We start from the raw sequence: 13,644 nt of genomic DNA on the forward strand, positions 1-13,644 counted from the left end.
AGGTATATTTAAAAAAAAACAAATATTTAATTTTAAAAAAATTTCAAAGACACCTCAAAGTAATTGGTAAAAGCATAAATACCCAAATGATATATTGATACATTCAAATTCTATTGAGTCGTGGTTAAATAATTTAATTTATTTTACCCAAAAAAAAAGTGGTCAAATAATTTAAAAAATTGTATATTGCCTTTAATTTATTGTGTTTTTACTATGTTATCTCGAATAAAATATAATTTTAAATTTCATCTTATCTAATCTCCCATAAATTCTTCTTATTTCATTTATTATTTTATATTATAATAAGATAAAATATAAAATAAGTCAACTAAAATTATATTATTGCTTACTATCTCCAACTCACTAACAAATATAGCCAAAAAAAAAAAAAAAAGAGTGACTTCCAATTTCACATAGTTTTAGAGTATTTATGCTATTCACCAATTATTTTGGGTGTCAATGAAATTTTCCTTTAATATTTTTTCAACTATCCCTTTAATTATTTTAAATTTAAATTTACATGCGCACACTACAAGCCAAACAATCAATCTGAGCCGTTAAGTAGACAAAGACACCATTCTAATGGCATCAAAGGCGTGGACGCAAATACCAAAACAAGCAGTCGCACCGATTATTTTATCATCCTCAACCAAAAGCCTAGCCCCCAAAAGCCAAGCCCTCCGTCTCCAAGTTTATCGTCTTCGCGTTTCGCTCTCCTCCCAGAGTAAGTTTCGAACCCTAGAATGCCAGATGAGCACTCTTCTTCGATCTCATTACTTATATGTTTTTTCTTCTCCTCCTTACATGCTTAGTATGTGCACAGACATGCGAAGAGGCATATGATTGTCGTCATTATTTTTCAAATCTGTAATGCAGTTTTCTTCATGGGCATAACTTATATCTGTCGCTAATTAAGTTTTGGGTCTTTTTTTTTTTCTCCTATTCTCGGATGGTTGTTTGGTTTCGCCGTTTCATCTCTACCTTAGCGATATCGATGTTATTCTTTATTTTTTCCTCTTATTTTTGTTTACTTACTGAGATTTGGGTTTTAAATGTCGATGTTTGTTATGTTTGGGCATCTGTGGATTTTTACGGGGCTTTTTATATTCGTCGACGTGGGGGGCGAGGGCGCAGTGGTTATAAATTGTTTATTGAGTATGGAGATAGGTGTTCGTGATTTTTGGAATCGCTAATCTTATTTAATTTTCGTATTTGAAGTTGAAGAAGTTAGGGTTCGTCTCAGCATGTAAAGCCTATTTGATTTTGTTGCGTTTTTCTTGTGCATTCTGATATATTTTTTTGCTTTTTCTTGCTAGTCCCACCAAAATGAGTGGCCGTTCAAGTCGAACCCTTTACGTTGGAAATCTTCCTGGTGATATTCGCGAGCGGGATGTTGAAGATTTGTTCTATAAGGTGGCTTCTATTCATTTGAAGTGTTTCCCGTGTATCTTTTAATATTATCTTTATGCCATTAGTCTTCCTTTCATCCTTCTATTCCGATCACTCGTTGAATTGCCTGTTTGCTAAGTCACTTTGGCAAATAATTGGATGGCTTTTTATCTTCCTTAAGAAAAGGAGAGCCTGTTTTCATGCTACTATAGTTTATTATTGGTTGGGCTGTTCACTCTGTTTGTCTTTATGTTATGTTGCCATTTGATCCAATAGAAGGCGGAATGGAGTAGGGTTAGGTCGAATACTCCTTTTACATATATATATATATATGTTTAAAAAATGTACCGGAGTTGGTTATTTTATGGACACATTGTTCTTTAAATATCATAAAATTATATGTACTTGGGCTTCCGCGGTATGTATGGTGGAGTAACAATTTGGTTGAGCTTTTCTTATTTGTGTGAGTGATATATTTATATTTTTTTAACGTTATGCTAATTGGTTTTGCACATTGCAGTATGGAGCGATTGTTGACATAGATTTGAAGATCCCACCTAGGCCTCCGGGCTATGCTTTTGTTGAGGTCAGTAAAAGCATGTGTAAAACCATTGATGATTTCAAGATTTTTTATTGTCTTCCCTTTTGACAGTTGATTCTTCCTGTCCCCCTTCTGACAATTCTCTTCATTGTTAAGTATGTCGCTTTCTGTGGATATTGGGTTTTATCATGTTTCAAGTGTGGGTTTCCAATCCCATTCTCTAAGACTCAAAAAGGAGTTTATCTTCCTAACAATGTTTTTGCTTGACTATAGTTTGAAGAAGCCCGGGATGCTGAAGATGCTATTCGTGGGCGTGATGGATATAACTTTGATGGGCACCGTTTACGTGTGAGTAACCATTTTATAGTTTTTTGTATATCTACCATTGGCTGGTAGATCAATACTCGTGCTTGTCCATTACCAACTGATGCTTCTTTGGTTTTCTGCCTTGTTAGGTGGAATTGGCACATGGTGGGCGAGGACACTCGTCATCAATAGATCGCCATAGTAACCATGGTGGGAGTGGCCGTGGTGGAGTCTCTAGGCGCTCAGATTATCGTGGTATCTATTGTCATTCATACCTTCTATGCCTTTCTCCTTGTAGTGATGTGTTTTTCTGATCTAGATGATTTCTCATTTTCCTTTCAGTCTTAGTCAGTGGATTACCTAATTCCGCATCCTGGCAAGATCTAAAGGTGAGGATATATATATTAATACATTATGTATTTTTTTCCCCATCTCATTTGTCTTTTCTCCCAAGCACTACAGTTTCCGTAGTTCATTTAATTGTTCCTTCACACACAGGATCATATGCGCCGAGCTGGAGATGTTTGCTTTTCACAGGTTTTCCGTGATGGTGGTGGTAAGTGTCACTTGTTCTGCCTGTATAAAGTTACTTCATTTGCAAGTCAATGTCATATGTTAACTATGGAATAATTGTTTTACATTCTTGCCTTAATTTTTCAGTTTTTAGTTCTTAGTGTTTGCATCTTTTCATGCTAAAAATGTTTTGGTAATGTACTACAAACTGTTCAGTCCACATGCTGGCTTTTTTACCAGTGCTTTTAGTTAATTGAAGGCGTTGCGAGATATAGTAGGTATGATATAGGTAACAAGTCTGGAAATTTTTTTTATCCATTGTGTGAACATGTGTCTAGCCTATCATGATGATTGACGTATGAATGCATTCTTGTCATGTGCTAATGATCACTTGAGGATCTTGTTGAGGGGCAGCCTACTAGTGCAGGCTATAGGGAACTGTATCATAGTTCCAAAGTACTACATATTGTTTGCATTCATGCCATTGTACAATGGATGGATGAAGTAGGTGTGATAGATGGGGATCAAGTTGGTAAGGTTAGATATAACTCCTGAGTCATGGGAATAGGGGTATTGTATGGTTATGATTGATGAACAGAAGCATTCTAGGCATGTGCCAATGGCCATTTTGAATATCAATCATAGAAAAAAATGCGAGGGAAACTCAAGTTTTGACTAGGTGAAAATGGGAAACCTAGGTGGGAATTTGAAATTTTTTGAGGAAACTCAGGACTTCTTTGTGCTAGTTTAGACATCAAAATTCTTCAGGTTTTTTTGGAATATTTTAAGGTGAGACTCTGCATTTAAGCTAATTAGAGTATAAAGAACACATCGGCTGCATTTTGCTAAGATAGTCGATGTAGATACATCATTCAATGTATATAACATCAATGTAGAGTTGTCCAAGAAGTACACTATAAACTTAACTACTTAAGTACATAATATTCAATATATAATCTCTAACTTCAAAACATCAAATACAAAGTAACTGACAATAAAAGGAAAGTACAACTCAGTGCTAAGAGGAGTACTTTGGTGGATCCATCATGTGAGCTGAGTAGTACTATGCTTGTAACATCATATCCTCTAACCAATGAATATAGACCCGTGACATTTTATGCCTATGGTTGTCAAGGTAATCGATAACTGCAACTTTATAACTTTGGTCATCAACATGCCTAAGATAACCCGTCTGAGGGAATACACAATTTGAATAGGGAAGTCTTGATGGAGGGGGTATTTGTCATAGTATTTGGGGAAACGTGAAAGAAATAAAAAAAATTAAAAATTTGGGAAAGCTATGAAACTTGCAGGAAAAAGTCCCAGGTTTTCACGAAATTTGTCAGGTTTCCACAAAGTTTCCCAAGTTTCCACAAAATTTCTCAGGTTTCCACGAAATTCCCCATGTTTCCCACGAAATTTGGGGTTTTTTTTCCCCTTCTCATGAACCAGCTGGTCTAGTTGGGCTGGACGTTCGGGGGGGAGGCTCGGGGGGGGGGGGGCCCCCCCTCCAAAAAAAAAAACACCGCCGGCCGGGCGGCGGGGGCGGTCGTTTTTGGCGGCCCCGGGGGCCCCCCGGGGCGGGGGGGGGGGGGGGGGGGGGGGTGGTTGGTATTTGCCTTTGGGCCTTGTCGGTGGGGGTCCACAAGTTTCAACAAAATCTTGATTGGTTTGATTGAAACTTGGGATTTTGTTTTTTGGTCCCCTAGTTTTTCGTTTCGAGGTTCCCAAAAGTGGAAATTTTTGCAAGTTTCGACCGAATTTTGTTCTATGATATCAATGATTAATGAAGAGCAATCTGCAAGTGGTGCAGGTTTATGAGAGAAGTCTATATCAAGTCTCAGTACTTTGAGGACAGCATAACTGTTCAATCTGATGGCTTAGTAGGTGTGGTGGCCAAAGTGAAAAAGTACTAAGATACACTTGGTTTAGTTCATACTTACAGTCTGTGCCACTTTATTGGGGTGGCTTGGGATTAATGAGATTGGAATTTATTTTGGTAGGGTTTCAGTGAGTTCGAGTTGATTTGCTTCAAATCATTTGACATAATAATACTTTCTATATTTGTTGACTGTATTTCTATCCAGTGTTCTAATTTCATGTGATCCATTATATTTTCTCCCTTAACTCCTATTTTCCTTGTACTAGCTCCCTGCATTCTCTACCAGTTGAGTTGCTTGGACGATTATGGTTTCAGAAAGGTGTTCTCAGGTCCTACTGTCTAGGACTCTAGATGCTCCAATTATTGCTACTATCAAGCTTTTCTATTGGCATGTTCTGAAGTTCTTATCTCAATGTTGGGAAATTTGGCAGTTCTGGTTATTAAGGTTGTGTTCATTTAACCTACTGTCAGTTTTGGATACAATCCGGTGGATGTTGGGATTGATTACTGCATCTAGTAGATGATAGTCAAACTGGAAGTTTGAGGATTCTATGTTTTAGCAGTTTTGATGTAGGTAGAGTTGTCCATTTTGGTCAATTGTGCCTCAAAAGACTTTATTTTGGTTCAGTTGGGTTCTATAGGCCTTAGGCTTCTCTTTTGGGTTTATTGACGTTGGCCTGTTGCCCACAAGTGGGGTTGTTGCTGCAGGGGTTTTGTGTTGTATTCTGTTGAGTCTATTTACTTTTTATTTTATTTTAATGTACCATGGTGGTTTGGACTTAGGAGTCCTTTCATGAATTAGATAAGGAACTAAAGATGATGAGATTAAAGAATTGAAGTGCTTCTTTTTTCCTCACAAGAGAATTTTGGTGCTGTTGAGCAATGAATACAGAATTCACATTCCAAACCTGATTCTTCTATCTTCTTCCTCCCATGAATGTTGATCTTATCTCTTTTACCTTCATTCCATCAACATGGTTTTCCTCCTCTGACAATGCGATAGCGCTGTAGTGGCCCATTTTGACCACCAGAAACCTTAGAACAAAGGGGTAGGAGAAAAAAGGGTAAGGAAACAAATGGTATTAGAAACGGCTGCAATGATGTGGTTCACATTGATGACCCAATAGAGCCAACAGGAATGACATTATGCTGAAGACTTGTGTGAACAAACGTCCAATTGTTGATGGAGCATAGTGGTGGAATAGGATTTCTATTTATACCCTGAGCAAGCAAGTCAGATAAGGTTTAGTAAAAAATAATGTTATAGATGTTGAAAGCTCTTATGCAAAATCCTTATTTATTTGTCTTTTTTTTTTTGTAGCCTTAGATTCAAGAGGTTTGTCCAAGGACCAAAAGCAGATCTCTTAAGGATAAACTCAAATGTTTATGGTTAGCTTTGGGTTCAATATCCAACAGCAAGGGTGAAAGGTTGCAAAGATTGCTTGGGGAATATGATGGCTAAGATTTGTGTTAATTGAAGCATGGATCTTTGTCAATTTTGGCTGGTTGAGATGAGGCTCGCAGATAGGATCTTAGATTTATCTGTCTTGGTCAAGATTTAGATGGTGTTTGTTGAAAAAGTTAGGATTTGGGGTAGTTTGTTTGGGTACACAATAACATAGATTGTAGTGATTGGATGGCCCTGTAACTTTGATCTTGTAAGGGGGCATGTGGTTCAAATCTTGAAGGGTTCTAATGGTCAATTAGGGCAGGAAAGTTTACATTAGAAAATTAGGGTTTCTTGGCCATCCCGAAAATTCATGAAAAGGGGTAAAACCTTGGATTTTGGATGATATTTTAATGTGTACTGTTGACAGGATGAAGGGGATGATGTGTGTAGAATGTGGGATGGATATCCAGTGGATTCTAATGATTAGCTTGGATTGAATATAGGCTTTAATGGGGATAAAGCTTAGGGATAACGAAGATTAAGAAAATGGGAAACAGGCTTTGAAAGATCAGGAAAATTGTGGAATTTTGAGATAACAATTTACTGTTGTTGAAGAACAGCCATTGAATGCTTGAATTGATCCTTGAGCTTGGAGAATATGCAGAACACTTGAGGCTTCTTTGATGTGGATCTATTTGGGCAGCTTAGGGGAACTTGAAGAGATGGATGGAGAGGATCAGGAATTAGTAAGGTTAACTTACAAAGCCTCTTGATCAAAATAAAGCTTTCATTATGCAAATCATGGGCTCAGCTGATTAATTACTTCAATATAGAAAATCACATTGGCAAACATCAGGTTCAGCCTGAAACTAGGAGTCTAAACTAAAGCTAGGATTACTGATCGGGTTTATTATTCACATGAACAGTAACTTTAGAATTACTACTTGAATTACAGCTCCAGAACAAGAGTAGAAGAAAACAAATAATTGGCTAGTTAAAATTTTGGGATAATTACCGATACCCCCCCCCAGGGTACTATAGGTTAATTCCTACCCTTTACTTTTTGAAGTTACTGATCCAACCTTAGACTTTGTTTGAAATTACTAATGCCCTCAACCATTAAGCTCCATTAGTTGACTGAGGACATGGCATCTTTGTATTTTTCAGAAACCCCAAAATAACATTGAGGTTTGTTATTATTTAGGAAGATCTACAACGGAGGCTATTTACTTAATTAGGAGACTTATGGAAAGGTATAGAGAATGTAGGAAAGATCTTCATATGGTATTTATTGACCTAGAAAAAGCTTATGATAGAGTCCCTAGAGCGTTAATTTGGCAAGTACTAGAGAAAAGAAATGTTGCAAGTAAATATATAGATATAGTTAAGGATATGTATGATGGTTCGGTGACTAGTGTTAGAACAGTGGGGGGACAAAGTAATGAATTCCCGATAACAATTGGGCTACATCAAGGGTCAACTTTAAGCCCATATCTATTTGCACTGGTAATGGATGAATTAACCAAAGACATTCAAGATGAGGTCCCCTGGTGTATGCTTCTTGCGGATGATATTGTGTTGATTGATGAGACCCAAGTGGGGATTAATACCAAATTAGAATCATGGAGATTAGCTTTGGAATCAAAAGGCTTTAAACTTAGTAGATCGAAGACGGAATATTTAGTTTGTAACTTTAGTCATGATCGGCCAGATGATGAGGTGGTGATACTTGACGATAAAGAGATTTCTCAGAGTGATTGTTTTAGGTACCTAGGTTCAATCATAAGTAAAAGAGGTGATTTGGAAGATGAGGTTTCCCAAAGAATTAAAATAGGGTGGATGAAGTGGAGAGGTGCGTCCGAGGTCTTATGTGATCGGCGTATTCCATTAAAGCTTAAAGGAAAATTTTATAGGACCGTTGTTCGACCAGCTATGATGTACGGTGCAGAGTGTTGGGCTGTTAAAAAGAATCATATAGATAAACTCAGTGTAGCAGAAATGAGGATGCTAAGATGGATGAGTGGCAAAACTAGGATGGATAAGATAAGAAACGATCATATTAGAGTTGGGCTAGGAGTTGCTCCCATAAGTGATAAGCTTAGAGAAAGTCGTTTGAGGTGGCACGACCACGTTCAACGGAGACCTATAAATGCTCCTGTACGGAGAAGTGATATAATCCATATTGAAGGAACTAGAAGAGCTAGGGGTAGACCTAAGATAACCTTAGGAGAAGTGGTGAGAAAGGATATGTATAGCTTAGGCCTTGTATCTAGCATGGCCTCGAACAGAACTGATTGGAGGGCAAGAATCCATGTAGCCGACCCCATTTAGTTGGGACAAGGCTTATTGTTGTTGTTGTTGTTGTTGTTGTATTATTTAGGGATAACTACTCATGCCCCCTTTGCACTATTAGCTTAATTACTAATTGAACCCTGCTTTTTATGAAATTATTATTGAAGCAATGAAGCTTAATGGTAGGGGACATTTGTAATTTGAAGCAAATCTATGGTTGGGCTAGTAATGTAAAAAAATCCAAGGGATAAATTTGTTATCATTTATCAAGCTATAGTACAGTGGGCATCAGTTAATCTAATGAATGGCAAGATTGACATTACCTGTTTAAACTTAATGGCCACTTAACACCATTAGAAGTGAAAGGGGGGCAATAGTAATTTCACCAAAAACAGGGTTTGATTAGTAAAGCTACAGTCCCGGGGGGGGGGGTGCAACAGTAATTATCCCAAAAATTTAGAATAAGCTGACCTATCCTACGGTTTCATGGTGCTGTTGTAGGGGGAACCCTAGACCTTAGGCTTTCTTAGGCAGCCATAATTTAAATGATGTGAAATATGTCTATCCACAAAAAAGTGTTTCTTTTTTTTTTTTTTTTTGGGGGGGGGGGGGGGGGGGGATGTTGTTTAGCTCCATCAAATAATGCATTTACAATTAGTCTTCTGATATGTGCATTCAAGCAATGTTTGTTCTTTAGGTATTTTGTTTTCAGCTTGTTTTTTGGTTTTATATATTTTTTTGAAATATTATGGATTTGTCCTTATTCAGAGAATTCACTTGATGAGTTTCTAAATTCTTTAATGGTGATCATTTTTCAGGTGTCACTGGGGTTGTGGATTATACCAACTATGATGACATGAAATATGCCGTAAGTTGATTCTCAGTATAATTATTTTTTGATAATGAGAACCACTGCTCCTTGGATTCTTGCAATAATGGTTCATAATAAGACAGTATATGTTTTCTGCAATTTTGATTTTGCAGTTGGTACTATGATAGGATATTGTTTTAGTAGCTATTTTGGCTCCTCAAATTTGCAAATTTGTAGTTGCAGTTAAAGTTTCTCTTTTGGCGCTAGATGTTAGTAACAAGTCATTTAATCTTAGTTTCAGTCTTTTCTGATCGGTTCTACGAGACAACATCAATTTATAAGACTATTCATTTGTAGTTGTGTTCATTGTTCCAGAGGGTGAATCTGTTCCTCTAGCTTGACATTGTCTATCTTACTGAAAATGTCACCAGTCTCAACTTTTCTTCTTTTGTTAAAGGGCCTTATATTTTATTTTATTTTTTCATCTGTTTCTCATTTGTTTCAAACATAGTAAGAAGGTGATAAATTTTTATTTTGTGGCATCTGTTTTGTGCGTTCATATAAAATATTGTGCAAGGAAGCTAACTAAATCCTGGGTTTAGTATATCTATGGCTTCTAACTCAAGTGTTTGCTATCCTCCAATTCTCTTTTCTTCCTTTCCCTTGAAACTGCATCAGTGAGTCTCCTCTGCTTGCCAGAATCTGATAGTGTTTGACTCATTGAATTTTTTTGTTTATTCTCCTCCACCATCCAAACTTAACTGGTAGACCATTATGCATAATTCCTTGTCCCCCCTGTAATTTCTTTAGGTTCCTTTGAACAGATCCATGTTAGATTGAGTTTGATCTCAGATCTCCCTTTGAAAATTAGGAGGTATCATTATTAGTTGTTCCAGATTGATCTGTGAGGACATTAACTCAGGAGTGTTTTCTAACCCCCCCCCCCACAAAAAAAAAAAAGAAAAACTAATGAGCATTTCCTGGATCCATGGTCTTCAAGTTGTGTATTTTGTGCTAAGACTTCCGGTTGTTATATAAGATCATTGTCATGAGATTTGACATTTGAAAACACACACTCTCTCACACTCTCTCTCTGTGTGGATGCATTTAACACACAAACTGCATTTCCTGCCAGCTCTTCTCAATGTTATTGTGGCATTGGGGAAGCAGCACTTAAGATAGTAGAGAAGAGGGAGGAACATGGGGGTAGGTTGATCAGAGAAGTATAAAAAGAAGAAAGCAGGTTAGGTCTGGAGATCTGATTGATCTGCCCTTAGATTCCCACCCCGATTTTCAAATTTGCAGACATGATCTTGGCACAATGAAGTTTGATATCTTGTGAGGAATTTGAAGTTAGGCTTTTTGTGTTTTGCATCTTTGCTATCCTCATTTCTCCCTTGGTAGCTCTCCCTGCCATGATTGGTTGAGCAAAACATGGAATAGGAAATTTTAACTGTTTGATATGGCCAAAGTAACCTTGCTTACAAAATGTGGAGTATAGTCATTGAAAGCAAAAGAAAGGTGAATTGTGATTGTCGATTGCCTTTGTAGACTATTTAGCATATGCATTTTTTAATTTCCTAACTCTTGCAATGTATTTTAAGTATGATGATAGGATTGCCATTTGTTACTGACTCTCTCTTCCCTCTCCAACCCCCCCCCCAAAAAAAAAATACAGATCAGGAAACTTGATGACTCTGAGTTTCGAAATGCATTTTCACGGTCATATATTCGGGTATGGATTATTATAACTTTTCAGTTCTGGAACTTGATTGTGCTCATTCTTTGCTTTACTGTTTAGTTTGTGTTTTTAAGGTGAAAGCATACGACTCGAAGCGGAGCCCTTCTAGAAGCCGGAGTCGTAGTCGTTCCTACTCAAGAAGCAGGAGTCCTAGCCGCAGTCGCAGCAAGAGCCGAAGCCAAAGGTTTGCCTTTCCTTCATTTTCTTTCCTCCCTGGGGAGAGCTTCATTGAAGTGGTCATATATCTAACCAAGGATTAACGTATGTTCAGCAAGTCTCCAAAGGCCAAAACTTCACGCCGTTCTCCATCTAGATCTCGTTCTAAATCTGTTTCCTCCCGTTCTCGTTCAGGGTCAAGGCCACGCCCTGCATCAAGGTATTCCTTCATTATCCATAAAATTTTTGAAACATATATGCATACATTTTTTTTCTTTAGTTTTATGTCACACCGGGATTAAGTATTCTCATTGTTAAATTTATTTATGCATCCACCAGCTTTTGTTCTAAAGTGTATTAAATGTAGGTTTCTGAATACTGCTTTAGCCTGGTTTTGTTTTGGCTTACTATTTTTCGAAGTCTTGTCATATTATCTTGGGCAGTCTGTTGTTGGATGGCATTTTCGTGCACATGTTTTAGAATGTTGACATAGGATCCATTTTATTTAATTTTTCCCTTTTCATTGAGCCTACTGCCTCAACCACTGCTTCCCCACCCCGACACCCCCCCCCCCCATGAAAAAATAATAAAAATATGAATAAAGAAGCAGAAGAAGAAAAGAGAGAGAAGAAGGGAGCTCTGTCCTGAATTTTAGTTTTCTCATATCCCCAAGCGAGTAACTTCCTGTGAAAGAGCGTGGTTACATTCCAGTACCTATTAAGTAATATGTAATTAGTATATTAAGTTGTAAGCTGTATGTCGATTTATAATGTTTTGCTGAAAACAAAATGAATGTTTATCCTGGAATTGAGATGTTGGAGTGACAATACTGTTATGTCGGTCTCAATTTGACATTGATTTTAATGATTTAAAGTAATACTAGGGGCAAGGAGATAGATTGGGAGGAGCGATACATTTTATTAGGTGATGGGAAGTTCTGATAAGGGACCATGCCATGTACAACATGCCCAGTTCTCTCTTGTTTCCCTTTTTCTTTTTTCTTTTTTTCCTGCAGTCCGACATTGTTGGGGCGTACCACATGGTATAACATGTTAGGTTGCTCATTGTCCAGTTTACGGTGGTTTGCAGCTTCCACAATATCCCATTCTGTTCTTATTTGGCCTTTTTTTGCTGTTCCGTGTACTTTCCCCCTCATTTAAATTACTTTTTTCAAACATGGATGGGGGGTTTTTGAGAAAGAGAAAACTACGTTTCTTAATTATCATCCTTGTTTATGAAGGTTACCTTTTTTGTTTTCTAGATAATGGCTTTATGCGGCGAATTGGGGATGCTTATTAGGAAATATGGTGCCTGCAACTCATTTGGTTGTGGAGGTATGCTGTTTCATAGGGGAGAAGCTTTATAAAATTTAATGGTGTGTTAATTCTTATACATGATGCATAGTATGTGCACATGGGAGCTAGAGAGGGGATAAGGAGGATGGGGGTTGATTCTAAAGCTGGATTACTGTGTCAAATTGCTATTGGGATGCCTCACTGATCGATTGTAGAAACAAATTCAATATTCAATTTCCACGTCCAACATCATGGCGCCTATAGAAGTTGCACTCTGGATTTATGGATTTGGTGGTACTCATGCAAAAGAAGTTCCTTTCTTATCTTTACATTTTAATGGCTTAAAGTAACTACCTGTCAATTTTCCCCCTGGTAACTGGTCGTCTAAGTTTTAATAATGAGCTATTGGGTTAGGTTTTCTTTTGTATTGTTGGATGAGAATTGAATCTAATGCTATCTGTTGAGTTGTGCTAAAAGTTCTGTTGGTTGTTTACTCTGACGTGGAAGAGGCGTCAAGGCTTTTGGGTCAAAGGTGTTAACGGAACGTTGTGGATATTGAAATGGGTTGTTTCTGGAACTTTTGCAGATCACAGTCAAGATCCAAGTCTCCGGTACCATCTGTAAGTTGAACACCTTGCATTTCTGAAAATAGTGCAATTGCTTGACACTTGTATTTCCTCTCCATACTGAGCTCTGCAATGTGCAGCCTCCTCCCCCTAAGCGTGTGAGTAGAAGCCCGAAGAGCCAGAGTCCTCGCAGGAGCCAAAGTCCCAGCCGGAGCAGAAGCTTATCACGGTCTCCTGCATGATACATGTTAACCTATTTTTGTCTATATTCAGCTTGAGTTTACTTTGTAGGTTCTGATGGCAGGTTCAATTTGCAGGTAAAATCCGATCCTAAGCAGCAATCTGTTGGTGATGCGTGAGAGGATGTTGCCTAAGATGACAATGTCATGCTTTCTATAATCTCTGTGAACAGTAGGACACAAGGAGGAACTGATTTAGGATCACCCGGAATTTGTTATTTATTTTTTACTATTATGTTTCTGTTAGAATGCTGACTTGGTACGTGTGAAATTATTCATTATTTTAAGGACTAGTTTTTGACCAACCTTGACTATTTATGGTGCTTCAGTGGGGTTTTTTTTTCTTCTTCTTTCCTTCTTGTTTCTTTGGGGAATGTGAGATCTACCGGCCTGTTGAAGAAGCCATTTGGGCTCCCTGAATGCGTCCATGATCAGCTGTACCATACCACCAGGCGCGCCCCTGCCTCTTTTTGCAATCAAAACTGGGTTTGGGGTTGGAGGAGTGTCAGCTTCTCAACGTTAT

At 37.8% G+C, this 13,644-nt stretch overlaps 1 protein-coding gene across 4 annotated transcripts; it reads left to right on the forward strand.

The window, feature by feature from the left end:
- Positions 1-656: 656 nt before the first annotated feature.
- Positions 657-13,426, forward strand: LOC149010750 (serine/arginine-rich splicing factor SR30-like). 4 transcript variants are annotated; one of them, XM_089160441.1, is made up of 14 exons: positions 657-724; positions 1,317-1,413; positions 1,910-1,975; positions 2,204-2,278; positions 2,386-2,491; positions 2,579-2,625; positions 2,735-2,792; positions 9,132-9,181; positions 10,803-10,859; positions 10,940-11,049; positions 11,137-11,241; positions 12,903-12,936; positions 13,023-13,111; positions 13,200-13,426. In XM_089160441.1, the coding sequence occupies exons 2-14, from the start codon at positions 1,327-1,329 to the stop codon at positions 13,201-13,203; spliced, it is 888 nt and encodes a 295-aa protein (XP_089016567.1). In that variant the 5' UTR covers positions 657-724; positions 1,317-1,326; the 3' UTR covers positions 13,204-13,426. The 4 variants fall into 4 exon arrangements, 2 of the variants coding, with proteins under 2 accessions (XP_089016567.1, XP_089016566.1); XR_016174284.1 differs by lacking the exons at positions 657-724; positions 13,200-13,426 and adding exons at positions 731-867; positions 12,283-12,355 and having other exon boundaries at positions 13,023-13,064; XM_089160440.1 differs by lacking the exon at positions 657-724 and adding an exon at positions 732-867.
- Positions 13,427-13,644: the final 218 nt, after the last annotated feature.

The sequence above is a fragment of the Hakea prostrata genome, chromosome 7 (genome assembly GCF_041222555.1).
Source record: "Hakea prostrata isolate BN-2017 chromosome 7, UWA_Hpros_2, whole genome shotgun sequence".
NCBI lineage: Eukaryota > Viridiplantae > Streptophyta > Magnoliopsida > Proteales > Proteaceae > Hakea > Hakea prostrata.